This window comes from Nelumbo nucifera, chromosome 4 (assembly GCF_055504915.1).
Source record: "Nelumbo nucifera cultivar China Antique chromosome 4, China Antique-T2T, whole genome shotgun sequence".
Lineage (NCBI taxonomy): Eukaryota > Viridiplantae > Streptophyta > Magnoliopsida > Proteales > Nelumbonaceae > Nelumbo > Nelumbo nucifera.
The window spans coordinates 29,026,081-29,053,760 of record NC_142652.1 but is presented as its reverse complement, the minus strand read 5'-3'; the positions used below and the strand labels follow the sequence as shown (position 1 = coordinate 29,053,760).

The 27,680-nt window shown below is 39.6% G+C and overlaps 1 protein-coding gene across 1 annotated transcript; it reads right to left on the bottom strand.

Moving 5' to 3' along the window:
* Positions 1-7,967: 7,967 nt before the first annotated feature.
* On the bottom strand, positions 7,968-27,305 carry LOC104613312 (Ubiquitin-like superfamily protein). The gene is made up of 6 exons (XM_010281088.3): positions 27,158-27,305; positions 26,978-27,056; positions 26,831-26,895; positions 26,586-26,725; positions 9,786-9,996; positions 7,968-8,339 (listed from the first exon to the last, which is right to left on the bottom strand). Exons 1-6 carry the CDS (start codon positions 27,158-27,160, stop codon positions 8,172-8,174), a joined length of 666 nt encoding a protein of 221 aa, XP_010279390.1. The 5' UTR covers positions 27,161-27,305; the 3' UTR covers positions 7,968-8,171.
* Between the last annotated feature and the right edge of the window lie 375 nt (positions 27,306-27,680).

Below are 27,680 nucleotides of genomic sequence, written 5' to 3'. Positions count from 1 at the left end.
AGGCAAATGTATTCTATCCAAGTTACACCTTGTTGGATAGATCTCATTCTTGCATACTTGCAACATGAACAACTATCATCTAAAAATAATGAGGCAAGGAGAGTTCTATGGCAGTTGGCATGGTACTCCATACTTGAAGTCAAGCTATACATAAGATCCTTCACCCTAACCTATCTTAGATGCCTCCGTTGAGAGGAGGGTGAGTATGTACTAAGAGAAATTCATGAGGGCATCTGTGGCAATCATCTGGGTGGGGTAAGGTCTTGGCACAGAAAGCACTTAGACAATGATATTTCTAGCCGACCATCTAAAAGGATGCTATTGAGTTGGTATAGAAGTGCAACCAATGCCAAAGGCACTCGAACATCCTCCATTGGCCTACGACGACCCTCTCGGCCCTCAGCAACCCTTGGCCCTTTCCAAAGTGGGGAATCGACCTCCTTGGACCTTTCCCCTGGCCACGGGGAACAAAAGACACCTCGTCGTGGCAGTAGACCACTTCACTAAATGGGTTGAAGTTAAGGCCCAATAAACCATTACAGCCAAAACAATTCAAAGCTTCTTCTTGAAAAATAACGTTCGTCAATTTGGAATCCCATACATGCTCATCACTGACAACGACTGATAATTCAACGACTCCAAGTTCAGAGAATGGTGTGAAAGCCTAGAAATAACCTCGATCGGCTACCCTCAAACTAACGGTCTAGTCGAGGTCACCAATAAGACGATCCTAGACAGATTAAAAGCAAGGTTAGGCAGAGTCAAAGGACTTTGGGTAGTTGAGTTGTACAACATTCTATGAAGTATCGAATGACACCTTGGATTGTCACGAGTGAAACTCCCTTCAACTTGACATGTGAACAGATGTCATCCCAACAGAGATCGACCAATCAACACTCCAAACCAAGGCATACCAAAAAGCTGAGAACAATGAAGAGTTAAGGAACAACCTTGACCTATTGGAAGGTGTCCGAGAGCAAGCCTAAATCAGAGCCGCGGCCTACCAGCAAAGAGTTGCAAAGATATTATAATGCCTAATTTAGAAAGCATCACTTCAAGGAAGGTGACCTCGTCCTCAGAAAGGTCATGGTTTCCAAGCTCAACATCGAAAAGCTTGGCCCAAAATGGGAAGCATCACTTCAAGGAAGGGCCCTATGGGTGGAAGACCAGTGCCTCGTACCTGAAACTCTAAAAATCTCTGAATGTACTATCAATAGGTGTAAATAAGTTAGTGGAAATTTGTAAATGAAAAGTGCAAGTTCCTATCACTTCGACCATTTCTTTATGTAAACGTTCATGTTCCCCTCCAATCGCCAAGACCCCTTAGTCAATCGACTATAGCATACAACCTTCCTTAAAGTTATAAGCTCAGACCAGACATCGGCCCAAGGCATACAACATTTCACAAGTCATACGCCTAGTTGCTCATTTTCCTTTTTTGGCTAAGGCAAGAACTTCTAGGACCTTGCCGACTGTCAATAAGTGGCCTACGACCACGAGCTCAGCCTTAAAGACCCTAAGAAAATGGAGTCTTTGTGAAGGCCAAAAAACCGACGTCAACCGTTCACTTAATAAAAACACGATGAACGACACACCAAATAAACAACACTTCCCCACTAAGGAAACTACGTGTCACCACGACCACAAAGCCCCTATGAAACGACGCACTGAGCAAAAGGGCATGTTCCTAGCTAAGGCAATCACCTTCCTTCTTTTTCGCTAATGCAAGAAGTTCCAAGACCCCAGTAACTATTATTCATTAACTTATGATGTCGGCCTCAACCTAAAAGACTCTAAGGCAGAACATCTTCACGAAGGGCTAAGGAAAGATCATTTTCAAAAAAGATATTTTTATAAAGAACTACAAGTTTCTTTACAAAAATGCCTCTTCAAGGGGAGATACCAGCCTCTCCCACGAAATAAGAAAGAGAAGAAAAAAAGAACATTGTTTGACAAGAAATTCAAGATTCGTTAACTCAAGTGTCTTTACAAAGCCCTATAAGTAAGTTTGGGAAGCAAAGGAAGCTAGGCCTCCATCGTGCTCTTTTGAGCTCTTGTACTTTTTGACCATCTTCGCGACCGACAAAATCTTCAACACTTGGCTTTGCAAATGTGAAAGCCCTCCAAGTAAGCTTGGGAAGCAAAGGAAGCTAGGTTCACATCGTGCTCCTTTGAGCTCTTGTACTTTTTGACCACCTTCGCGACCGACTCTTCCAACTACTCCTCCATTGACGCCAAGGAGGACATCAACTCCTTCACGAGCTTCCCTTTAACCGCCACCTCGGCCTCGACCTTTTTGTGAGGTTCCTACTCGTCGTGGACCCGACCCTCAATTATTTGTTGCCTTAGGCGCTCGATCTCCGCTTGTGCCTATTGAAGCTACTGGATCAGCACCTCCACCTTGTTGAAGAGGCCGATCAAGCAGGATACCATCTGCATAGAAAAAGAAAAACTCGTCAGTCGCATTCTACCAAGAAGACCTCGATGACATAAAAAACTTGGAGAAGTACGTGCATACCTCAGCGGCCTTGTCCAAAAGCATGTCCCAGACTGAATCCATAGTGTGTTGTGTCTAGAACTAGCGGTCACCAGGAAGGACCAGCCGGCCGATGCCAGCCATCAACAAGGAGTCCCCCCTCTCGCATGCTCCACTACAGCCAGAAGATGCAACAATTGATGAGCGGTTTGTCCTCCTAAGGATCAGAGGATCGAGGCACCCCTAGGTGAGATCCACCCAAGGCCCCCTCAGGTCGATGCTGCTCGCGCAACTGAAGTTTCTTTGCTCGAAGGTCTCAGGCTACTTCTGCAAGGCACATCTGTACTATCGTCTTCTTACGGGCCACCTCAACCTCAGCACGTTGTCTGGTGGCCACCTCCTCCTGCAAACATCGAGGCATGCTCCCAGCAGCTCCTTTCCCGGCGGCTCTCTTGGACACCGCGGCCTCCAATAACTTTACCTTTCTGTTGTCGTCCATTTCTGCCAACAAAAAAAACAAATAAGCCAAAAAAGCAGCAACAAAATTCAAGTAATGTCGCAACGAGTAGACAATGGGAGTGTCTATACCAAGGGGGCACGACTAAGGCCGGCCATTACCAAGGCCTCCTCCTTCACCAAGGGTCCAACATGGATCATCCCACCTAGCCAAAGTTGATTCTTCATGGCCTTCTCCTCATCGTAGTCCTATGTGGCGCAATCCTCTCGGTCAGCGTATCTAGGACCCCCAACCAAAACAAAAGGACCAGCCTTGGGGGAAACTAACAAAGAAGAAATTCTTCTTCCAATTATGGACAGGCAACATGTTGTCCACCACCTTTCCCCGTCGGCCTTGAAAATACCATAAGCATTCCCCATCGAGATGCTTCCTCAATGCAAACAAACTCCGAAATATGTTCAGTCATAGACACATCTCGGAGATGGGCTATCATCACCAACACAACCATTATCATTCTAAACGGCATTGGGAGCGAGTTGGCTAAGGGTGAGATTATACTGGTTCAAAATCTAGGGAGTGTAGGGGAAAACACAATCCAAAGTGAAGGTAATGCTCGTGGATGCACAAATGGTCACCAACATAGGGGACTCTAACCCTATAGTCCCCCGGAGTGTAGTACTTCTCGACCAAACCCCTAATTTGCTCCTTGCTAAGAATGATATCAAGGTCAAAGCGGGGATAACCCCCTAACATCGCACCTTGGAACTTGGGCTCGGCCCACTCCTCAACCGTAAGTCCCCCGGCCTCCTCCACATCTACCACTTCAGGAAGCGCAAGAACATTTCCTGTGGCGTTGATCCTCAACCGAGTGGAACCAGTACTCTCATTGGTAGAGTCTACACTCTACTAGTCACGCTTGGCCCTGCAAGATGCGACCCTCTCCCTCAACACCTGGACGCTAGGTATCTAAGAAGAGCTCTCGAAGTCACTACTGTCACTCCCATCACCACTAGGAGTACTCCAGTCGGGAATGTTGTAAGCATCAAGACCAAAATCCAAGGCCGATATGTCGAGGATAAAAGTTCTTTACCTAAAGTTGTTTGTGAAAAGCAAGTTTAAAGAACTGGTTGTGGAAAGCCAAGGTGTCCTCATTAGCTCCAATACTAAATGTTTCGAGCAAATGGTGAAGTCCCACTCAACCAGCCTCCTTATTTAAAGGAAAATGTACGACCCAAATTCAATTGATCCAACGGCCACTGATCGGCCAACCTGATAGCTTGAACCAATAGACTTCACATGGCACTGACCTTGGGAGACGAAATGATGCCAAGAGATGAGGTCGGTTCGCCTGTCGACTCTGACTTAAGGACATGTCAAACCGGAACCCCTGTATCGTCTCATGCACAACCTCAACCAATTAACCCTGGCACCCGTCTTGTGTACGGACCTACAATGGATGATGTCAGAACCCGTATGGGGCATAGGAAATGCATGCAGATAGCCTACGCCGGTACGGGCCACGGTCACACACCCTCGGCTTGGAATGATCCTTTACTAACATGAAGTATGAATGGAGGAGGCCTCCACACAATGCGAATAGTTGAGGCCGACACCTCCAAGCGAATCCACCACTCTCTTCGGCCAAAGCCAAGGCCTCAACACAACTCGCCAACTGACCTCGGTCGCTACAACCTCGAGAGTGGAGAGCAAGTGATGTAGGAATATCTGGCCGACCTGCAAATCTTGACACGTGGCATCGGCTAGATGCATCATGATTGTTCATCATCAACTACTATCAACCACTCCCAACTACTACTCCTCTAAGGCAACTCTAGCTATAAAAGGGGTTCCCACATTGAGGTAAAAACACACAAACTTAAGTTGAAGCTTCCTTGCTTGGTCCGACCCCTCATAGCCCTTGGCTAACTTAACGTTAGAGTTTTCACCCCTGGGATAACTCCCGAGGCCTCTAACGTCTTCTTTGTCTTAGCAAATTGGACCCATCAGCCTTAAACACCAGAAATTACGTTGTTGCCCTCAGCTCCTTATTTGGAAGCAACACTTCTTATGGTTGGTGGCTTCTCCAAAGCATCTAAATCAAAGCTTCAGCCCTCCGAACAGACCCTAATTCTCACCAAGATGATGTAGAGGACAACAAATACCAATGTTTTAAAATCCAAATAAATTGGTAGCCTAAGTATCTAGATGTAATCATGTCAAATGAACTCCCATACTCTTACTAATAACCATATATTTTGCATATAATTTCGCTTAAAAATTTGCGTTTTCAATAATTACTATTCTTGGTAGATTAAGAGTGAACATTCCGTTTATTTGATTAAAAAAATAAATCAAATAAACCAATATCTTAATAACCTAACTTATAAAACAAGAAAGCCAAACCAAAACCGAATTACTTGAAAACCAAAACAACAAAAACCAAAATTTTAGAGAGGCGGAGGTTACCTAAAGTACAACTATTGCATAATGACCAAATTGAAATTACATTGGATATTTGGTTAGCAAATCACATATCATTCATCATAACAAAGGCTCACATAGCTGGAAAAATGAAAACAAAAAGCAAGGTCATTTATTAGAACACCCCTTATAGTTTTACAGATTTATTTAAATTTACCCCTTAGTTTTCATTTTACTAGCGCACCCCCAATAATATGCAACCTATTTACTTAATAGACCTTTCACTAAGAAGTGTTTATTTTACCATCTGAAAATAATAACATGATCACCTAAAATAAGTGGAAAATGTTTAAAGGCATGGGGCATGGGTCATGATTGTTTATTCCAAAAGTACCCTTAACACTTGTTCATACAGAAAATAAAATTGACCAAATAGAGCCAAATAGAGTGATTGCTTGGGCAAATTAAAATGGTATTTTTATTTTTATTTTCTTTTGATAAAATTTATTCAAATGGACATTAGGGTCAAAACTATCACTTTTCATGATCATCAAATGAAAGATCAATTAAGTAAATTGATTGCAAATTATAGGGTGTTTTGGCAAAGTATAAACTATAGGATCAAGGTTCAAAGTATCAGAAATGCTAAGTGTATCGGAAAGGCAATTTTAAGAGACATATCGAGATACGCATACATATTGGAGAAAAATTAAGATACCTATAGATACGCATGGAAGCACTATAAATACTTTAATAAATCATAAAAATACATAAAAATACTAAATATAAGACATCAAGTAGTTATATATACATTAAATTAATATTTTAATAGTTTTATGAAGTAAGACATTGTAATTAATTATAATTTCATTAAAAAAACCTATTATTAACTATAATTTATAAATTAAAATTCTTAAGTTTTTTGGGATGGGAAAAACCCAACTCTCCTATCTAACCATAAAGCATGCATTGGCACAACTTCTAAGTGAAAACATAATTAATAATTATTTATTATTTAAATACTTTTTATTTATTTATTTATTTTAAAAATTATAAAAAATAAATAAACATAACACAACATATTCGAAAAATAGTTATTAAAGAAGAAATTTCAAAGGCTTTGTGGATATGATAGATCAACCATAGAATTATAATATATTCAATCATTGTGATCAAATGATAAAATTTAATTAATTATTATTTACTTTTAATTCTAAAAGTATAAAAATAAAAAAAAAATTATTAAAGAAAAAAATTCAATTTCTCTATGGAAATGATAAATCATCCATAGACTTATAATATATTCAATCATTGTGATCAAATGATAAAATATAATTAATAATTAAATCATTTTTTAATTCTAAAATATATAAAAAATCAAAAAATATTAAAGAATAAATTTCAATTGCTCTATGGATATGATAGAAAAATCCATAGATCTAAAACATATTAAGTCCTTATAGGTAGAGAAAATATTATATTTTCAAATTTTTTGTTAATTTATATTTTCCCCAGATATCTTCATGAAATTTCTATAGATCTACTCATAACACAAAAAAAAAATGTGATTTTGAATGTAAGAAATGTAGATCAACAAAGATTTAAACATTCAAGAAAAAAAAAAATCACAAGATATAATAAAAATTTGAAAAAACTTACATATTTTTGCCATATTTTATCAAAATTTAAAAAATCTTAAAAAGTAAATTAACAATTCATGCTTGTTTCTTGCAAATTTTTACATATCTAGTACTCTAGGAATGAGGTTTGGAGTTTTAGAATCATTTCGGGTGAAAAAAATACTTATTTCAGTGTAAAGGTGTAAAACAGGCCATGTTGGGCTAGCACAACACGACCCATGTGTAGCCCGTGGGTCATCTTGAGCCATGCCTCCCTCCCCTGAGATATTTTGGGGGTCAACCCGACACAGCACACAGCTTGAGCTTGAACAGGCCCATGTCATGCCACAGGCCAAGCTGGTACGTAGGCTGAGCCTTAGGCCCAACCGGGCCGTGGATCGGGCCAAAGCTATTTCTTTAAAAAAAAATAAAAAAAAAATATCTTGAAACTTTTATTTTATAAGAATTTTGATGTATACAATTGTTGGGTCATGCCACGGGCTAGGCCGTGCTAGCCCACGAGCCAAGGGCAATACGGCCAACCCAATTTACACCTCTATTTCAAGGGAACGAATCTTACTTTCCCTCTTTATTTTTTATTTTTTAATTTTTTGTCATATCTTTTTCATAAAGGCTAATACACTATCAATACGCCCCAATACAATGAAAAGAAAACAATATCACCAATTTTTCTTCATATCTCGTATCAAACTTTTAAAGATACAATACAATACACCCCAAATTGAGTGTTTCGTATCGAAATTTGAAACCTTGTATAGAATAGATTACCAACTGGGGTGGTTCAGTTGGTTTGTTAACTGGTTTGCTACATCATAGATGCAGATTCAAATCCTGCAACCACCGTATTTGGGGAGGGGGTTATTAGTGGTGTATCACCAAATAACTAAAAAAAACAATAGGGTAGGTTTATAAGGGTGTTTTAGTAAATGACTCTAAAATCAACCATTAGACCTCAACAGGTAACATGACCAAATGATTCCAGAACATCTTCAAAACCAACTTATTTATCACAAATTCACAACTCTAAAATTACACTTGCTTTACCGAATTCTTTTGCCAAGGCCGTTACAAATATATGTCAAAACACCGAAAGTAATATGGAAACAATACAAGATAATCAGAAGCACATGCATACGCTCAAAAATTGCAGGAAAGGCATGGAGCTAATGCAGTCTGGTCATCTCGATTTATCATGCACTTCAATTATGTCATTGTCCTCCATGCCAAGGCCATCAGGAGTTGCAGTTGGACTTATCTTATCTCCGTCAAAACAGAAAACTAAGCTTCCTATGTCGCGCTTAACTTTTTCAGCATACATTTTGAATATCCTCTCAAACTTCTCATCCTAAAAATAAATAAACTTGTTAGAAAAAAATGCTCTTAGCAACATGATTGTAGAATTATTTCCACTTACAGTTGCTATATAATGAATATACACTGTACAGAATAAATAGAGATGCATTTGCATTAGTGATAAGAAAACTAAGGATACCAAGCAGCCCACAACACACTAGCAATAGCAATGTTGACATAGATTAAATAAAACAGCAGTTAAACTCGGCTCTCTAAATCATCTCGATGATCATAAAGAACCTATCTGCTGTAGTTAAACATTGAACCACCACGGGCAACAATCAAAACAATAAAAAAGAAGGCTTAGATAAAATTGAGAAATATCACCCAATACAACTTGTGCCAGATCTCAAGTGACTATAGAATGATTGAACTAAAAGATGGCTCCTTTTTTGGTAGAAATTAAAAAAAAAAAAAAAAAAAACTAAAAGATGGCTCCATAACTCAAAATGTGGCAGGAAGAATTCCTCAAGAATATGAAAGAAAACTAATAAATAATAGAAAAACACTAAGCAAAAAGAAATAATCAATTCTCTTAAGAAAGCTACTAACTTCAAATCTTAAATTCGATTAACTCAAGCACTTAAAATGCCAACCAAAAAAAGCAATTAACAAAAATAAAAAAAAAAATGCAGTTTGTCTCAGCAACAACTCAAAAAGATGAAGTACATAGTAGGTCAATACAAAATCAATTAAGCAGTTATTTTTGCTACAATTAATCCTTCAATTTGGGGCTTATGGATATATGTTTTGATCTGCCATAGGAGTGTGAGATAGCCAAAAATAACAAGTACACGGGATGCTACTAAAAATCATTTAAGCAGTTGTTTCGCCACAATTATTCTATATATGATTTCAGGCTTACAGATGTAATTTTCAATGTCTTGCATGACTAGAATTGATTCCTCCATGCTGCACTGATCCTCAACCCTCATGCATGTCAAATTGTCAACCACATCAAGTACAAGCCCATACTTACGGAGAAATATTTATTTCATTCTGTTTAGACATCTAACATGGATAGGAAAAGAACCACTTGTTAAGCAGTTCCTGTTCATAATTGGCTTTATCAATTCAGCAGATTAGAAATACATGTGATGAAAAATAGCTCAAAAGAATAATGCAATGCATTTATTTCTGTGAAAGACCAAAATGTCGAGCCGATGAAAAGTGGCAATACATGCATAACTATATTGTTCATGCATGATGTTTGAAGTCACAAGGTTTCTCTAGTCAACATGCATCTTGGGCCTATAAAATACAAAATAATAATGTTAATCATATTGTTAAGGACAATAAACTAAAGAAAATATCAACAATATTAAGAATAATAAGCAATGCAACCTACAGGTAACAGCATTATTGAGGATAAAACCTAAACAACATAAAGGTAACACTTAAAGGAAAAGATAATCCATGATTGTGTAGAAACTTTTACCATGAATACACGAAATTGTTTGACCCCTTCCTTGTCCTGGATAGAAATGACAACCTTAGCTCTCTCATCAAGAGGCTTAGATGGTTGACTTTCCTGAGAATTTAACAAAGACTGCATCGAACTACTAACTTCTCTTTTGGCTGATTCTTCAACAGCTCGTAACTCATCTTCAGCTGACTGAGCAAATGACGCCAACTCCTGTTTCTTTAACCTGTATACTCTAATGTTAAATGGTTTGTAGTACATCAAAACCAAATAAACAGATCAAATTTTAACCACCCTTTATTGGGGCACCATGAGGGACATGAACTCTCTCCAACCCATTTTAGTGACCAATCAGAAGGCTAGCTTCATGGGGCATTTGAAGTTCAGCTTTGCTGGCAAATCAAATAAAATTTACATGTTTAACAGTTTGGGTATATGGTTCTCCATATTAAACAGGTGTTTGAACAAAGCTACAATGTTTTTCATCTCTCCATTTACCATTTCCCGTCCATGAATAAGACAACAAGTATGGTCTTTAGAGAAGGGGAATGTCCCACTACTCCAACACACACACAGAAAGAAGAAGCAAAAGTTTAAGATTGAAGGTATAAAAGAAAAAAAGGGAACAAACAAAAGAAAGCAAAAAAGAAGGAAAAAGTTACATAAATGAAGCCTATTAAAGCAGAGTTTAGTGAATAGGCTCCCAGTATGTATTCCTGCCAATGATATGAGGTATAAATGCATGAAACAAATAAAACATTTATTATTTTGGGTATCCTAGGAATTAGGAATGAACTATTATGCATGCATTTCTTTACAAGTAACAGTTCTTCAGAATTCATTTATGAATAGGTAAAAGCTCACTTCTCATGAATGGGGAAATGATTTCCGATACAACACATCTCATGGCTAAATTCCTTACTAATATGTCTCACACTTTGTCACAAAAAAAAAAATTAATATTTGCAGAAAAGGATTTAGCCATAATATTCAAATCAAAACCCCTGGGGTTCATTATTCAAATTATAAATCATATGATTTTGACAACATAAGTAATTACATTGAGTTTCTTTGAATGGCTTGAAATACTGGCAAACCGATGCATTCATCAACCTCTCTGTCCAGCAAATATGAACTTCGGACACCAAACCAACTGATCCCCCCTTCTTCCATAACAGTGACTAATAGTAACATCAGTCTCAGCCAACCTGTACAGCCTTGGACATAGCTCACTCAGCTTGCCAACCGCGTACCAATCACCCTCCCAAAACCTAATTCTTGCTCCCTCCCTTGCAGAGAATCTTGTTAAACTTCTGAACTCTTGATTGAACTTCATAACCCCTTTCCAAAAACACTCACCCCATAGGATGATCTCACCTCCCCTGATTCCCACCGAAACCTAACCACCCCATATTTTCCAGCCACCACTCTCTTCCATAATGAATTTTCCTCCCTCCCTAAACCAAATATCCATAGCCATTTTCCAGTCAAGGCCCTATTGAACACCCTCACCCTTAAAGCCCAACCTCCCCTCTCCTTTTTATCAGCACACTTTTACCCATTTTACCAAGTGAAGCTTCTTACCCCCACCCACACCTTCCCATAAGAAATCCCTTTGAAACTTCGCCACTCTTTCAGCTACTTTTGATGGTATCTTTAATAACGACATATAATAAGTTGGTACACTTGAGAGTACACTCTTAATTAGGGGTATAAGACAAGGAGACTCCCTTTCTCCTTTCTTGTTCATTCTAATTGCGGAGGTTTTGGGGAAATTGATTCACAGAGCAGATTCTAGGGGGCTCATTAGATACTGGAGAGTTGGGAGGGTGGAAACCCCTCTTACTCACTTGCAGTTTTCTGACGACACGATTATTTTTTGTGAAGGCGGTAATGTGAGCTTTATTAGGAATTTGAAGTCGATGATACAACTGTTTGAGCAAATATCCAACTTGAAAGTTAACCTTGAGAAAAGTTGTGTTGTGGGGGTGAATTTGGAGGAGGGAGAGATCAAGGAGAGGGCTGAAGTTTTGGGGTGTGAAGTCTCGGGCTGGCCTTTGAACTACTTAGGGTTGCCTTTAGGGGATAATCCCATGAGAGAGAGCTTTTGGAACCCGGTGGTGGAAAAGTTCGAAAAAAGACTAGTGTCATGGAAAAAGAACTACCTCTCTCTTGGTGGGAGAATTACTCTTATTAAGGCCACGCTTGCTAATTTACCTATCTTTTTCCTGTCGGTGTTTAAAATCCCAGTGAAGGTTGCTAATAGATTGAAGAAGTTAATGAGAGATTTCCTATGGGAACCGGGAGAGGAAAAGAGGGACCATAGAGTGAGCTGGGAGATAGTTTGTAGGAGTAAGACTTGTGGTGGCTTGGGGCTTGGGAATATTAGGAGAAGGAATATGACTCTGTTGGGAAAGTGGTTGTGGAGATTCCCATTGGAGAAGGAGAAGCTTTGGGCTAGAATAGTGGCAAGTATTCATGGGCTGGAGCATAATGGATGGGACGCTGGAATCAGAGCTAGGACCACAAGCAATTCTCCTTGGAAAGTCATTCATGACCTACTACCAGTTTTCTCCCCTAATATCAGGTATGATTTGAATTCCGGTAACTCCATAAAATTTTGGGAACAAACATGGGTGGAGAGTGCCCCTCTAAAGGATCAGTTTCCTTCTTTGTTTGGTCTTTCTGATTTGAAAAATGAGCCAATCTCGTCTTTTACCACCCCGTCCTCTTCCATTTCTAGGATTGGGTGGAACTTGGATCTAAGAAGGGATTTGAGGGACTCAGACTTTGACATTATTTTGAGCCTTATTGCAATTCTTGATAACGTTGTCTTAGACCCCACTAGGGCGAACTCTAGAATTTGGACACCTTCTCCCAATGGAATTTTTACTTGTGCTTCTTTCTTCAAAGTCTTAATTCAGTCCACCAGTCCTTCCTCCCCTCCTTTTCCTGTTGATGAGGTTCAGTGCAGAGCAATACCTCCTAGGGTTGGTAGTTTTTGTTGGGAAGCCTATCTGGAAAGAATCAACACTGGTGCTTTACTCCAAAAAAAGAGACCCGATACTTGTTTGCCACCTCAGTGGTGTGTTCTTTGTAAAGCGGATGGGGAGACTGGTTTTCACCTACTAGTGTCTTGCCATTTTGCGAGGTCAATTTGGGAATAGGCTTTGTCCCTATTTGGTTGTTGTTGGAAACCCCCATCAGACTTGCAAGGCCTTTTTCCCCTTCTTTTTTCAGGTGGCGGATAAAAAGGGGAAGGACAATGTGGAGAGGACTAAGGGCTGCAGTATGTTGGACACTTTGGGAAGAAAGAAATTCCAGGATATTCTCAGAAGCTTAGAGAGGAGCAGCAGATCTGAGGGCTATCATTCATATTAGGGCGGTACAGTGGCTGAAATCTTTGGAGCTTTTCACAGATTACACTGTGGATGACATGTTGAGGAAGTGGGGTGAAATTGCAAGTTGCACACAAACTAAGTCAGTAATGAGTGTGGCTTGGACCCCTCCACCTAGTGGATTCGTGAAATTAAACTTTGATGGGTGTAGCAGGGGAAATCCGGGACAATCGGGGATTGGGGGTGTTTTTAGGGATGAAAATGGGGTCATTTCTGCCATGCTCTCAGGCCCAATTGGAGTGGGTGACTCCCTTAGAGCTGAGATCTTTGCAGTTATGGAAGGAGTCCAAAAAGCTAAGGAGTTGAACATCAGGAAACTCTTAATTGAAGGGGATTCAGAGGTGGTGATAGGTGTTGAATTGAAGTCTTTGTATGTATGAGTATTCGGCTGATAAGAGTTCTTATTAGCCTATACTTAAGTTTAAGTTGTCCTGTACTGGGCCTTTGTTAATGGGCCTAATCCTGCTTAATGTTTTAAGTTGTCTAGGTGTCCCATCTCTAATCAGGGGCATTCTAGTAACTTCCTGTATCATTGTACTACATCATAATATAAATAATAGTACTGTCGACTGAGCTGAATAGTTCGACATTCCAACATCTCTTCTTCTTCTTCTCTTTTCTGCTACTTCGGCTACAGTAATTTAACTTTCATGGTATCAGAGCATTAGCTTCTTCCTGGTTTCAGCCGGCACACACTCTCTTCTCTTGCTGTCTTTTCATCTTCTCTCTTCCTTTTCTGGGTTGCTGCAGTGAAGACCTAGGGGTGTAAGAGAGTAAAGCAAGTTCGAACCTAGGGTTTCTCTTGGTTGTAGGACTCAAGGGAAGTAAGACCCAGAAGTAGATGTCCTACTAGGTTATTTCCAGCAAATAGTAGCTATTTGGCTACTAAGAGAGGTCTGTGTAGGACAGACCTAGTTGAGGACTGATTTCAGCAGTCCTAGCACTAGCCGAAAGGGGCTTAGCTACTTCTACAGTTGCATCTTCGGTGCTCCAGCAAGACTCGCACAGACTTAGCTTCTTCTACAGAGCCCACTGTTCACTTGCTACTGTTGCAGCCTCGAACTGTTCACTCACTACGGTACCCGAACTGTTGCAGCTTTTGGTTCAGCCCAAGTGAAGTCTATCTAGTGTTCTACCAGCACTGTGAACACTTCTACCAGCATAGCAATGTGGCAAACAGCTCCAAGTTCAGGGTGGTTATCAGTCCGAAACCCCTCACCACTGCTGTGAGATTACCTAGGGAGCTGCCAGCTCCAAATTGTTCAGCACTGTGAACCCTAGTTGAGGACTGATGTCAGCAATCCTAGTATTAGCCGCAAGGAAGGGCACTCTCTTTACAGTTGCAGTACTCAAAGTTCAAGTGGAGTCTGCATAGCACAATAGTTGAGAACCCTTAGCTTCAGGTCGGTTACCAGCCCAGAACTCCTTGCTTGCTGTTGTAACTGAACTGTTTTAGAACTGTGACAATCTCGGCAAGTCTGAAACTGTGCCGAGTGCTGTAAGAACCTGCTGTGATCATTTCAGCTAATCAGATCTGCTCCAAAACTGGTTCAGAACCTTCAGAACTGCTTCGGCTAGTCTTAATCAGTGTCACCTACACAGTGGCTGCAGTCAAGATGTCTTCAATACCCAGAGATGTTTCTTCTAGAGATAACAAGCCTGCGGCAAGTGGGAATTTTGTCACCAGCAACAATGATGACAACTCACAAAATACACCAACAATGTCTTATTCTCCTATGGGACAGGTTGTTGATTCCTCTGGAACTGGTACTTTGGGCTTCACTGCTAGTGAGGTTGAGGTCCTTAGCAGGGCATTAGCCCGTCTAAGAAATAATTCTTTTGCTTCTACATCTCTTGCTAGATCAGGTACAGCCTCTGCCTTCAATGCCACTGGCTCTATTGACTCTACTTCTTGGGTTATTGATTCCGGTGCTACTGACCATATGACACATATGTCTTCCCTATTCTCTTCATATCATTTGTTGTCTGGACAGGATAAGATGAGAGTTGTTGACGGGTCTTTCTCCACTATCTCTGGAAAGGGAATTGTTGACCTAAGCAAGGACCTCTCTCTTAAATCAGTTTTACATGTTCCCAGTCTTACCTCAAATCTTTTGTCTATTTCAAAACTTACCAAAAATTTGAACTGTAGTATAACCTTTTTTCCTACTCATTGTGTCTTCCAAGACAGAGTGACAAGGAGAACGATTGGGTGCGGTCATGAGTATGGAGGCCTCTACTACCTTGATGCAGACATCGTCTCAGCCCTACAAGCATCTGCTGCTAGTAATCCGGAAAGTGTGGAGTCAATAGCTAAGCTGCATCTTTGGCATGCTAAGCTAGGTCATGTGTCTTTCTCCTCATTAGAAATGTTGTTTCCTGAATTGTTTAAGAGCATTCCAAGTCATAGTCTAACTTGTGAAGTATGTCAAATGTCAAAACAATGTACAACTGTGTATCCAATTTCCAGCAATGAAATTTGTGCTCCTTTTGATTTGGTTCATTCTGATGTCTGGGGCCCTTCACCCATTGTTTCCTTTGATGGCTTCCGGTACTTTATCAGTTTTATTGACCACTACTCTCGTTGTACATGGATCTACCTATTAAAAGGACGGGATGAAGTACCACGGATAACCATGGCATTTTGCAAGATGATTGAAACACAGTTTAATAAGAAGATTAAGCAATTCAGGTCAAACAATGTTACTGAATACTTTGAAAAGTCCTTGAACTTATTCATGGAAGATGCTGGCATACTACATCAGTCATCTTATGCTTATACTCCACAGCAGAATAGGGTTGCTGAGCGCAAGAATAGACATCTATTGAAGACAACTCGAGCCTTACTCTTCCAGCACAAAGTCCCCAAGCAATACTGGTCTCAAGCTGTACTTTCTGCATCATATTTATTAACCCGGATGCCATCTAAGGTGTTGGGTATGAAAACCCCTTTCTCTGTTTTGTGTCCCACTTTTCCAGACTTTCCCCTTCCTCCTCGGGTCTTTGGCAGTATATGTTTCATACATGTGAATGATCCAAAGAAGACCAAACTGGATCCTAAGGCTACAAAGGGAATATTCTTGGGGTACTCTCCTACACAAAAGGGTTACAAGTGTTATGACCCTGTCTCCAAGAGAAAGTATGTCACCAGAGATGTGGTCTTCTTTGAGTCTCAACCCTATTTTCAGTCTTCTCAAAATCCTCTTCAGGGGGAGACTAGTGGGATGGAAGAGGATTCTCATTCTCCCTCCTTTTTTGTTCCCCTATCTGCCTCGGGTCTTCCATCCTCTCTTCCTACTCCTTGTTGTGACATTCCGGGTCAACCCAGTGAGGCTCCCACTGTGCCGGTTACCTCTCCTGATGCTGCAAATGTTCCTGAAGGCTCCAGTAGGCAACAAAAAGAGATACTTACTTACAACAGAAGAAAAAGGGGCCCTCAACCTCATGACAACAACCAGTTGGACTCGGATTACTCTGTCTCTACAATCCAAGGTAATTCCAACTCTCATACTTCTGATTTGGATCTTCCTATTGCTCTCCGTAAGCCTATCCGCTCTTGCACCACCCGGCACCCCATTGCTGATTTTGTTTCTTACTCTCATTTATCTCCTGCCTATCACTCCTTTGTGTCTGCTCTTTCCTCTGTGCGTGTTCCTTCTAGGTACTCAAAGGTTGTGTCTGATCCAAGGTGGAAAGAAGCTATGAATGAAGAGATGAAAGCCCTAATGAAAGCAAGAACTTGGGAATTAGTGGATCTGCCAGAGGGGAAGAGCACTGTTGGGTGCAAGTGGGTGTTTACTGTAAAGCACAGGGAGGACGGGTCCATTGAAAGGTACAAGGCCAGACTTGTGGCAAAGGGGTTTACTCAGAAAGAAGGGATTGACTACAAAGAAACCTTTGCCCCAATAGCAAAGCTCAACACAATTTGGGTTCTATTGTCATTAGCAGCAAATTTTTCATGGGAACTTCATTAGCTGGATGTGAAGAATGCCTTCTTAAATGGTGACCTTCATGAAGAGGTATTTATGGAACCTCCACCAGGCTATGACTTTAGTAGAAAGGTGTGCAAATTGAGGAAAACATTATATGGGTTGAAGCAATCTCCCCGTGCATGGTTTGAGAGGCTCTGTGGGGCCATGAAGAAAGTGAGGTACACTCAGAGTGGTGCAGACCATACCTTGTTCATAAGGAGACAGAATAGTAAACTTACTGCACTCATTGTTTATGTGGATGATATGGTAATTACCGGGAATGACTTGGAAGAGATAAAAAGACTGAAGGAGTATCTAGCTTCTGAATTTGAGATCAAAGACTTGGGTCATTTGAGATATTTTCTTGGGATTGAAGTTGCCAGGTCAAGAGAGGGAATCTACATATGTCAGCGGAAGTATGTTCTTGACCTCTTAGAGGAAACAGGCATGATGGGGTGCAGGCCAGCAGATACTCCAATGGAACAGAATCATGGCCTGCAGGAATCAGTAGGGGAGGACTACTGTGATAGAGAGAGATACCAAAAATTGGTAGGGAAGTTGATATACTTATCCCTCACTCGGCCAGATATTACTTATGTTGTGCATGTTGTCGGTCAATTTATGCACTCTCCAAAGATCCCTCGTATGAAAGCAATTGAAAGGATTCTCAGGTACTTGAAGACTTGCCCAGGGAAGGGAATTCTCTTCAGGAAAAACAATAGAATTGAAATTGAAGCCTACACTGATGCAGATTGGGCTGGGTCTGTTGGAGACAAGAAGTCAACCTCGGGTTACTGTACATTTGTGGGAGGAAACCTAGTCGCATGGCGCAGTAAGAAGCAGAATGTAGTGGCTAGATCAAGTGCAGAAGCAGAGTATCGAGCTATGGCCCACGGGGTTGCTGAACTCTTATGGCTCAGAACTCTTCTTAATGAACTTGGCATTAAGGCTGAAGGTCCTCTCAGGCTGTATTGTGACCATAAAGTTGCCATCAACATTGCCAACAATCTCATGCAGCATGACAGGACAAAACATATTGAGATTGATCGGCACTTTGTTAGAGAAAGAATTGTCTCGGGTGAACTCTGTGTGCCTTATACTCCATCTGAGATGCAAATTGCAGATGTACTGACTAAAGGGCTGGCAGCAGCAAAGTTTAGGGACATGCTTGGCAAGCTAAACATGATTGATATCCATGCTTAGCTTGAGGGGGAGTGTTGGATTGAAGTCTTTGTATGTATGAATATTCGGCTGATAAGAGTTCTTATTAGCCTATACTTAAGTTTAAGTTGTCCTGTACTGGGCCTTTGTTAATGGGCCTAATCCTATTTAATGTTTTAAGTTGTCTGGGTGTCCCATCACTAATCAGGGGCATTCTAGTAACTTCCTGTATCATTGTACTACATCATAATATAAATAATAGTACTGTCGAATGAGCTGAATAGTTCGACATTCCAGCATCTCTTCTTCTTCTTCTTCTCTTTTCTGCTACTTCGGCTACAGTAATTTAACTTTCAATAGGGTGGCTATTTAAAGATCACAATGGCTTATGAAAGTACAATAATGAGAGGAGGAAATTCAAGTGGCTGGTGCGGGAGATGGAGGTTAAGATACGTTGGGTTAAAAGATCGGCTAATTCCCTAGCTGACGGTTTAGCTAAACAAGGGGCAGAAAGGGATTCACTTTTTTGGGCCAAGCTGTAACTTTAGTGTGTTTTCTTTCTTTTCTCTTTCTTTTTTCCTTTTCTTGAGATTCTTTGTTGCTCTTGGAAGATAAGCGTGTTTGTCTTCCTTTTGTAAATCTTCTTTGATGAATTAATGAAAGTGTTATTGATCAAAAAAAAAAGGAAAGTATTTTGCTTTCCACCCATCTAAATCTCTTTTCAATCCTCTCCAAAATCAATCTCCATAAAATATCTGAGTTTGAACCTCCCCCAATTGGCTTCCCCAAATAAGTGAAAGGAAGCTCCCCAATTTTGTATTCAAAAGCCTCTGCACACTCCAACATAACTTTGCTTTCAACTTCCCCAACTCCAATCACCACACTCTTGGACAGATTCACCTTCAACGATGTCAGCAACTCAAAATTTCCTAGAATTGCTCTCAAATTCAGAACCTGTTCAACTTAGGCATCCAGAAAAATTAAGGTATCATCTGCATACTGCAGATGGGAAATACATGGCCCATCTCTGCTCACCTTCAATCCTTCATTCAAACCCAACTGACCACTATTCTCCTGCAATAAATTCAGTATGTCCATGACCAGCACAAAGAGCATAGGAGAAACTGGATCCCCTTGCCTAAGGCCTCTTGATGCATGAAAGAACTCCAAGGACACACCATTTATAAGAATTGAGAATGAGACTGTGGACATGCATGCAAATATCCAGCTTCTCCGCTTCTCTCCAAACCCCATTAATCACTGAATCTCTTCTACAAAACCCCATTCCGCATCAAGGTTTTAAAAGGCTAAAGGCTTAGTTGAGGCATAATGGCCCAAAAAAGGTGAGGCTTAAGGTGATGCAAGGCATAAGCCTCAAAGCTTAAGAATAAAATTAATTAAAGTTTATAAATTGATAAAAATAACATACAATATAACAAATTTGATAGAAGGTATAAATATCCATAAAGTAGAAGCTTATAAGAAATAATTTTCAGTGTTTAAGTATTAAATAAAATAAAAACTAGTTAACTAACAATTATAAACATTCTACATTTCATATTTCAAAATGCAAAGTTCTCAAATAATTCAAATGGCCAATTTAGAAGAAAGGAAACATAGGAAGAATCATCAATAGAAATAGGATATTGGATTTATGGTCATTCAATAGTTTAGAAGAAAGAAAACAGCTTAGTTAATTTGATCTATGCAAAAAAAAAAAAAAATCAATAAAAAGAAAACAAATCCATTAAGAAAAGAAATGAGAAAAATAACAAACTTGGGATGTTAGATTTAGAATAATAAGAAGAAAATCTCACTTGATATATCCAAAAGAAACTAAGAACTTGATTAACCCTTTTTGCATTGAACTCTCCTGAAATACTAAGAGAAACTAATATAGCTTGTTTTTTCCCATTGGTTTTTTATTTTTACTCTTTTTATTTATTTTGCCCATGATTATTTAAGTGCTTCTTCCATATATTTTGAACTATATGGATGCATAAAATATATATATTTTTTGCATTAAATAACTAAATAATCTTTGATACTTAAGGCTTAAGCCTTGAGGCAAAATCTATGCACCTTGCCTCTAGGCTTAAGACTTAAGCCTTTGAAAAACAATGTTTCACATGGTCATAACCCTTCTCAATTTCAATCTTACAAACCAAACCCGCCCTTGCACTCCTTAATTTAGAATCTATGCATTTATTTTCCGGTAAAACTCCATCCAAAATCTGTCTACCATCCTCAAAGGCCATCTGAGATTCACCCATCACCTCATGAAGCACTTGTCTGAGTCTCTTTGATAACGCCTTGGCCAACAGCTTATATGGACTGCTGATTAAGTTTATTGGCAACTCTTCTTCCAGCAGGCTTTGATGAAGGAAAAATTAAATCCATCTAGAAAGAGAGCCTTATCCCCATTTATATCTTTCAATGCTTCAACAATTTCCCCCACCTCGAACTCCTTCGCAATCCAATTTACTAAAAATTCACTTAACTTCTTGGGAGCCATCTCCCCTAAAGACATCTAGCTTCAAACTCTCGAAGTGTATAAGCTCTTGTAATACCCCACCACCTTCTCTTGTATTTCATTCCAAGATTCCACCATTTTCTCTCCCACTTGGATTCTTGAAATGAAGTTCCTTCTTCTCTTTGCCTTAGTATAGGCAAGAAAGAAGACAATGTTTTAGTCACCTGCTTTCAGCCATATCATTCTTGATTTTTGTCTCCAGCTCTCCTCTTCTCTAATTAGCTTCTTCAACCCGGATTCCAACCTTTCTTTTTCCATCTTTCCCTCCCTTGTAACAACTCCCTCCTCCACCATCCTATCCAAATTCCAAATGGGCCATCTTTTGAAGGATCTCCTTCTTTTTCCCCACATTCCCGGAAACATTTTTGTTCCATATCTTAATCTCCTCCCTCAACATCTGCAGTTTCCTAATCAACATGAAACCTATTGAGCCTTCTACTTGCAATCCACCCCACTTCTCTTCCACAGTTCCACCCATTCAGAAAATTTCAATGATCCAACCACATTTTCAAACTTGAAAGGCTTTGGACCAGCAATCACCACAAACTGTCTAAGCACAATTGGCTTATGATCTGTCATGAACAGTGACAATGCTTCCTGGATTACTTGCTCTAACGTGCTCCTCCGAACCTCCTGGAAACAAAAACTTGTCCAACCTCCTTCATATAGGTGGGCAATGCCCATTTGTCCAGGTGAATCTACACCCACTCAATGGAGGATCAATCAGACCATGCCTCCTAATGAAGTCTCCAAATCTTCTCATCCCCAAACTTTCTCTCACATCCCTTCCCCCCTTCCATTTCCCCCTCAACATTCTATGTTAAAATCGTCATCACACACCAAGGGCTCCTCACTCCTGTCTTGCCCCCTCCACTCCAGTTCCTTCCAAAATTCCCCCATTAACCCTTCTCCATTTGGCCCATACACATTTGTAAGTCTCCATCTCCACTCCCCTTCCACCATTTGAAAGCAAATCGAAATTGAATGCACACCTACCTTCTCTCCAATCTTCCTGAGAACCCTTGGATCCCAGATAATCACTAAGCCACCCAATAGACCCAAAACCTTCACCTCCACCCATTCCTCATTATTAGATACCCAAATTTCATTCTTCAATCTTAAATCAAAAGTCTCCAACTTTGTCTCTTGCAACATCACCATGCCTGGGTTATGTTTTCTCAGAACATTCCACACTAAAGCTCTTCTTCTTTCTTCTCTTAGGCCCCTAGCATTCCACGACACCAGCTTCATCTTCTAACTCTACCTCCACCCCCTTCCCTTTCTCCTTTCTAATGTCCCAACTCTACTCTTAGTCAAGTATCCCTTCTTCCTTCCCCTACTATTTTTCTTTTATTGTATTCTTCCCTCTGTTTCTCTCAAACTACACAATCACTTTTCTCACTACCCCTTCCCCCAAAAAGAAGAGTCCAAGTTATTTCCCTTCCACCCATCTAACAACCAAGATGTCTATGTCAACCTTTCCCCTCTCTTCACAAATCTCCCTGTGCCTCTTCCAAGTTCAGCCCCCAATCAACACTTCTCCACCCCTAAAACTCTCTTCCCCCTTCTTTAGCTTATCCTTCTCCCTTCCTTCTATCCTCCTATTATAGGCTTTGTTGTGCTCCTCTTTCGATTTTTTCCTCTTCAAACAAGTTCCCCTTTAAACCACATCTCCTGACCCAGGCAATGCAAAGGCTGAAGAGTCAAATTTGGAATTTTCTGAAATTTTCTGTATATTTGTATATTTGGATAGTATGGGTATTTTCGACATTTTAACTAGTCCTATGAGAGGCTGGGTTATAACATCTTGTTCCTCTAGTTTAGTAGGGTTTGTCTTTCAATTTTCAGTTTATGTGCATTAGTAGATAGAAAGTTATTGTGTTTCTTCGTGCACAAGACAAGGAGTGGCATTTTTTGTAATTATGGTGAACTGTGAACAGTATTCCGGGCCACACAAGTCACTCTATAAATAGATGTATTCTCTTCCTTTTGAAGCTAATGAATGAATGAACGAATGAGAATTTCTTAAGAGCTCCCATGATGTATGGAGTGATTCCTACAAACCCTAGAGTGATTGATTCTTGGAGTGATTCATTTCTGTCTTCTGATAGTTTGTTCCAGCCCTACTGCATTAAAACCCCAAGATTTCCATCGCCCTTCCTATCAACATTGCTAACCAGCTGAGACATTTCCTCTATTGACTTCTACTGCAATTGGATTTTGCAAAAGTTGTCAAATGGATTGACCTGAGACCAGTGATTTAAAAAGCACGCCTAGGCGCACAGGTGGCACATTTTGGGGTATGTGCCTTGCCCAGGTCCTAGGTGCACACCTGGTGCGCCCAAGTCCGAGAACCCCCTATTTGCTAATGTTGTTCATTCATTCATTGCAATAAAATATCTTCTTAAAAGGCAATGAAAGTTATAAATTTATTTTTTATGTGAGAAATAAGAATTTCAGACCCTAACATGAACTTGTTTGGGCTTGCCTCGAGGGGCGTGGTACAAAGGCAACTCATAGAATCAAGAGTGCAATATGTTTTACATCACATTAGCTACTTGAAGCAATGCAATTAAGGAAAAAAAGAGATTGTGGGTTTTACGTGCTTGAAAATACTTTATATGTCTGCTTTTATTTTTAAATTTTCATTTGAATACGCTTTACATGTTATGTTTATGTATTTTAATTTTAGATAATAGGTTTTTTAAAACATTTATTTTAAAATTTAAGTTTATATTTTTTATTAACATTATGTTTAATATTTTTTGCATTTTTTTTAATTTTTTGGCATTTTTTTGAATTTTCTGGCTTTTTCTATTTTTTAGCTTTATTTTGTAATTTTGCGCCTCGCCTTGCACCTTGAGCCTCAGGCACAAATTGGCCCTTGCGCTTTTTTTGCGCCTTGTGCTTTTGAAACACTGCCTAAGACTAATCATCAAGGAGAGAAATTGCTGACTTCAAAAGGTCTTCCAATTTCTCTGGAAGGAAAGAAATTGCGGTGTGGATTGGAGTGCTAGGTATACCACTAAATGGCTGGAGCATCTTGACATTTGAAGAAATACACAGATGTTGTGGTAGACTGCTAAAGTTTGATCACAGGAATAGAATGTTGGAGAAGCTAAAACAAAACATTTTTTATCAAAAAATCCAGCAATTTCTTTACTTCCAAAGAGCCCACAAGATGGCAGATCAAAAAATCCTCCAAAGCAACTTGCCCCTAGCATTCAAACCCTCACAAGTCCACCCTTGCAGAAGCTGAAGTACTGATTCAGGTATGTGGGAACAAACACCAAAGCAAGACCAAGCCATTTCCCACAACTGATGAGAAAAACTAGAGTAGATAAAGAGGTGACTAGAGGATTCAAGGACCTCATTGCAAAAAGGGCACAAGATACTAGGAAGATGCAACCCCCTTCCGAGTAGCTGATCTGATGTTAGGCATTTACTAAGAGCCACAGTCCAAACCAAGAAAGCAATTTTCAAGGGAGAATGGGAATTCCAAATCAAAACCCAAGGGAAATCACTATCCTCTCTAAACACAAGGTTGTTGTAGAAGGGCTGAGATGAAAACTTACCTGTATACTCCCAAGACCATATTCTTTCATCATCAGAATGAAGGTTAGGCTTTATACTTAAATGAGGCTTAACATCTCAGTCAGTGAACCAGTTTCCCAATCATTGGGGTGATACTTTACCCAAAAATTTTTATCATATATCAATAACATCCTCGGATTTTAGCTGTTTTAAGCTTGGAATCTTTTCTACATTCCACTTTCAGCACCTATTTCAGCAGTTATCAAACACCACCTAACAACTGTCAATTAGATTAAATGAAGTAGGTCTTTTTTGCAAGCCGAACCTTTTTTTGGATGAACCTTTTTGTATATTCCCGATGTACAGGCTCTCATTGTATATGGGCTGATGTATTTTGACTTCACTCTTAATACAATTCAAAAACTTCCCTTCTTCAAAAAATTAAATGAAGTAGGATCTACAACAGGCTTAGAAGGATAATATCATGATTTTATCTAATTTAAGCTAAACAAATCAAGAATTTGACCTTGAAAACGAATGTAACTCTCCTTAGAAATGATGTTCTTGATCAAAACATAGTAAACCATTGGCAAAACTAGAACATTTTGTCTGCAATACCTTGGTTTTGATAGGTTGGTTGAGTATTTGTTAAATTTGGAATAGGCTTGAGTTTGATGTAGTTGAAATTGTTCAAATCAATAACATGATTCCCAAGGGTATTATAAAGCTGAAGGACGGTTACCCATTGAAGATAGGTAAAAGCAACAGACCTTCTAGTTGGAACTTACCATGTTCAACACCTATCTTAATTCTATGCTGTATGGGTGTCTTTTACCACATCTTGCTTTGTATAGCATTTCCACCATTGGCATTTTCCCTATAGTGAAATTCTAGTGATCAAACAATCTAAGAAGAAAAGGAATGAGGAATTATACTTGCCCAGCCTGGTTATTTTTGCAGTTTACAACACTAACAGTCTCTAAGAGAAAAGAATCTGATGAACGAGGAGTATAGGATTGGGTTTCCAACTTTTTTTTGATAATTGAATGAAATTTATTAGTCAGCAAAGATAAATAGTACAAGGACCCCAAGGAGAGGCACAAGATGCAACCTCTCCAAGCTAATTAAGTACAGCTTTCCAGTTTACTAGAACAAGTTACAATGTAGCACAAAAAAAACTTCCCTGGAAACCCCCTGTTTGGCCAAAGAATCAGCCAGGGTATTAGCCAATCTGCTTACCCATTTAACCTCAACTCTCATATTACTGGTTAACCACTTTACTTTTTTTATGAGGTCTTTGTAGCCCCAAATGGCAGCATCCAGTTTTAGAAGCCACCCTGTTACCACCTGAGAATCCCCTTCAACTAAGAGATGTTCCACCCCAAGCTGCTTGGCAATCTGGATCCCTTGTACAGCAGCTAGTATTTCTGCCCTTGTAGAGTCCCCCACTCCCACCGGTCCTGAGAATTGGGTTTCCAACTTTCTGTTACTTCTTTTCTAGTTCTGTTTGATTCTGATTACTTGTTCATTGACTTTGGTCCAAGTTATAGCTTATTACTTTGGTTTAGTGGCGTCTAACTTCTAGCAAAACCCAATACTTAGGGATTAAGGACTAAACAAAAGTGGATTTTATTCAAAGTTCACTTACCCATTATGAACAAGTTGGATATTTAAAAAGTATATAAGCTTACACGCATTGGACTTCCTGAACCAGATCTAGAGTCAAGAAATTCCACATATAGAACCTACAGGCTACAATAGATCTGACAAGTGACAACATCTACAGCCAACAACTGCAACCAAAAGCATGCAACATGGCACAAACAGAACCAGTTAGCTTCTGGAGGCTAGATAGGCCCGGTAACTACTCAACTTGTATTTTCTCATTTAAAAGCAGCAAGCATACCTCAGTAGGAGCACTAGCCAGGGAATCATGATTGACAATGAAACAAATTCTTGATTTTCATAACAGCTTGTTTAAGGCTGCATTGCTTTTTCTCTTTAAAAATAATAGAGTTAATTTCATATTCTTACTACTTTTTTTCAGTGATGGTTAAATAATTAAAATGTAATAATTTCCAAATGAGCTATACCGAATCACAAAATACGATAGTAACCAAATTTGACGTATTATCAACTCAAGATTACATATTTACGATTAGGAAGCACATGAGAAACAAACTACATTGAAAAAAAAAAGGAAAAATGAATTATATACCTCAACTCTTTTATGGTTGAATCGGGTTCGATTTTCAGTGCAGCATTCGAAATCTTAGGTGGAGGAGGGAGCCAATCCTCTTCGTTTTCTTCAGAATCAGTGACATTTACAACTTTGCCGCTTTTACCCGCTTCTTCAACCTAATAAGCATAGAAGAAAACCCCAAAACCAGAGGGGGAAATCCGTATTCAAATTCAAATATGGCGAACTTAAAAAGAAAAGGCAAAAGTTAAGTTGACACTTACTAAGGAAGTGCTACTACTTTTACGTTTCCGAGAGGGAGTTGGGGGCGAATCGAGGCAGTCGTCGGCTGAAAAGAGGGAAAAAAAAGAAATGAAAGTGAACCCAATTCAGCAGTATTTAAAACTTCAAAACATCTATGGAGAACTAACCATCATCAATCCATATGACATCTTTCGGCTGAACGCGGCTGTAATCGAAAAGCGGTTCCAATTCTTCGGTGGATTCTTCCTGAACAAAAATGAGAGTAACAGAGAAAGAGTTCTTAAAAGAAACCCTAAAGATGGTAAAAATAATGAGCTCGGCATGGTTGATGGATCAAGAAAGCTCACCATGTACAGAGTGTGAAAATTCCACTATATTCTTTAAGAATCAAGACGTATGATGATTTTAGGAAGAAGAGTTGGACAGTCCAAGCTCAGATAGTTGAAATTTTAGAGAGAATTCAGAAATTCAAGTATCGCGCGCCGAAGCGAAGGCAGAGGCGGGGGTTTGTTGTTTGTTAATTTGTTTTCTCCAGTAAAACGGGCCAAGATCAATAGGCCCGGTTCATTAAATGGGCCATATCGGCCCAATGAACTTCAAGGATTGGGCTACGTCCCAAATGGGCTGCTCATTGATTGTTTGATTATAAATGAAAAGAATAACTGGATTTTAAATGAAAAGATTCAGTTCAGGTACATCATCAGCGTTGCTGTCAGGCTGTGCATCCAATGTTTGATTTGTTTCATTTCCTTCTTTCCCTGCATTTTCGTCACCATCACCAATTTTGATTTTCTTCACCATGTCTAAGCCCTTTATTGAGTGATCCGGTTCAGCTGACGGTTCGCTCTCAACTCGGTCCCTTTTCCGGCT

Bases quoted from the DNA above. Each gene is read 5' to 3' on its own strand.
- LOC104613312 (XM_010281088.3), bottom strand. The intron at 26,896-26,977 runs GTTAGTTCTCCA...CCCTCTTTTCAG, and splicing joins TGTCATATGGATTGATGATG to CCGACGACTGCCTCGATTCG. The intron at 26,726-26,830 runs GTAAGTGTCAAC...TATGCTTATTAG, and splicing joins AAAGTAGTAGCACTTCCTTA to GTTGAAGAAGCGGGTAAAAG.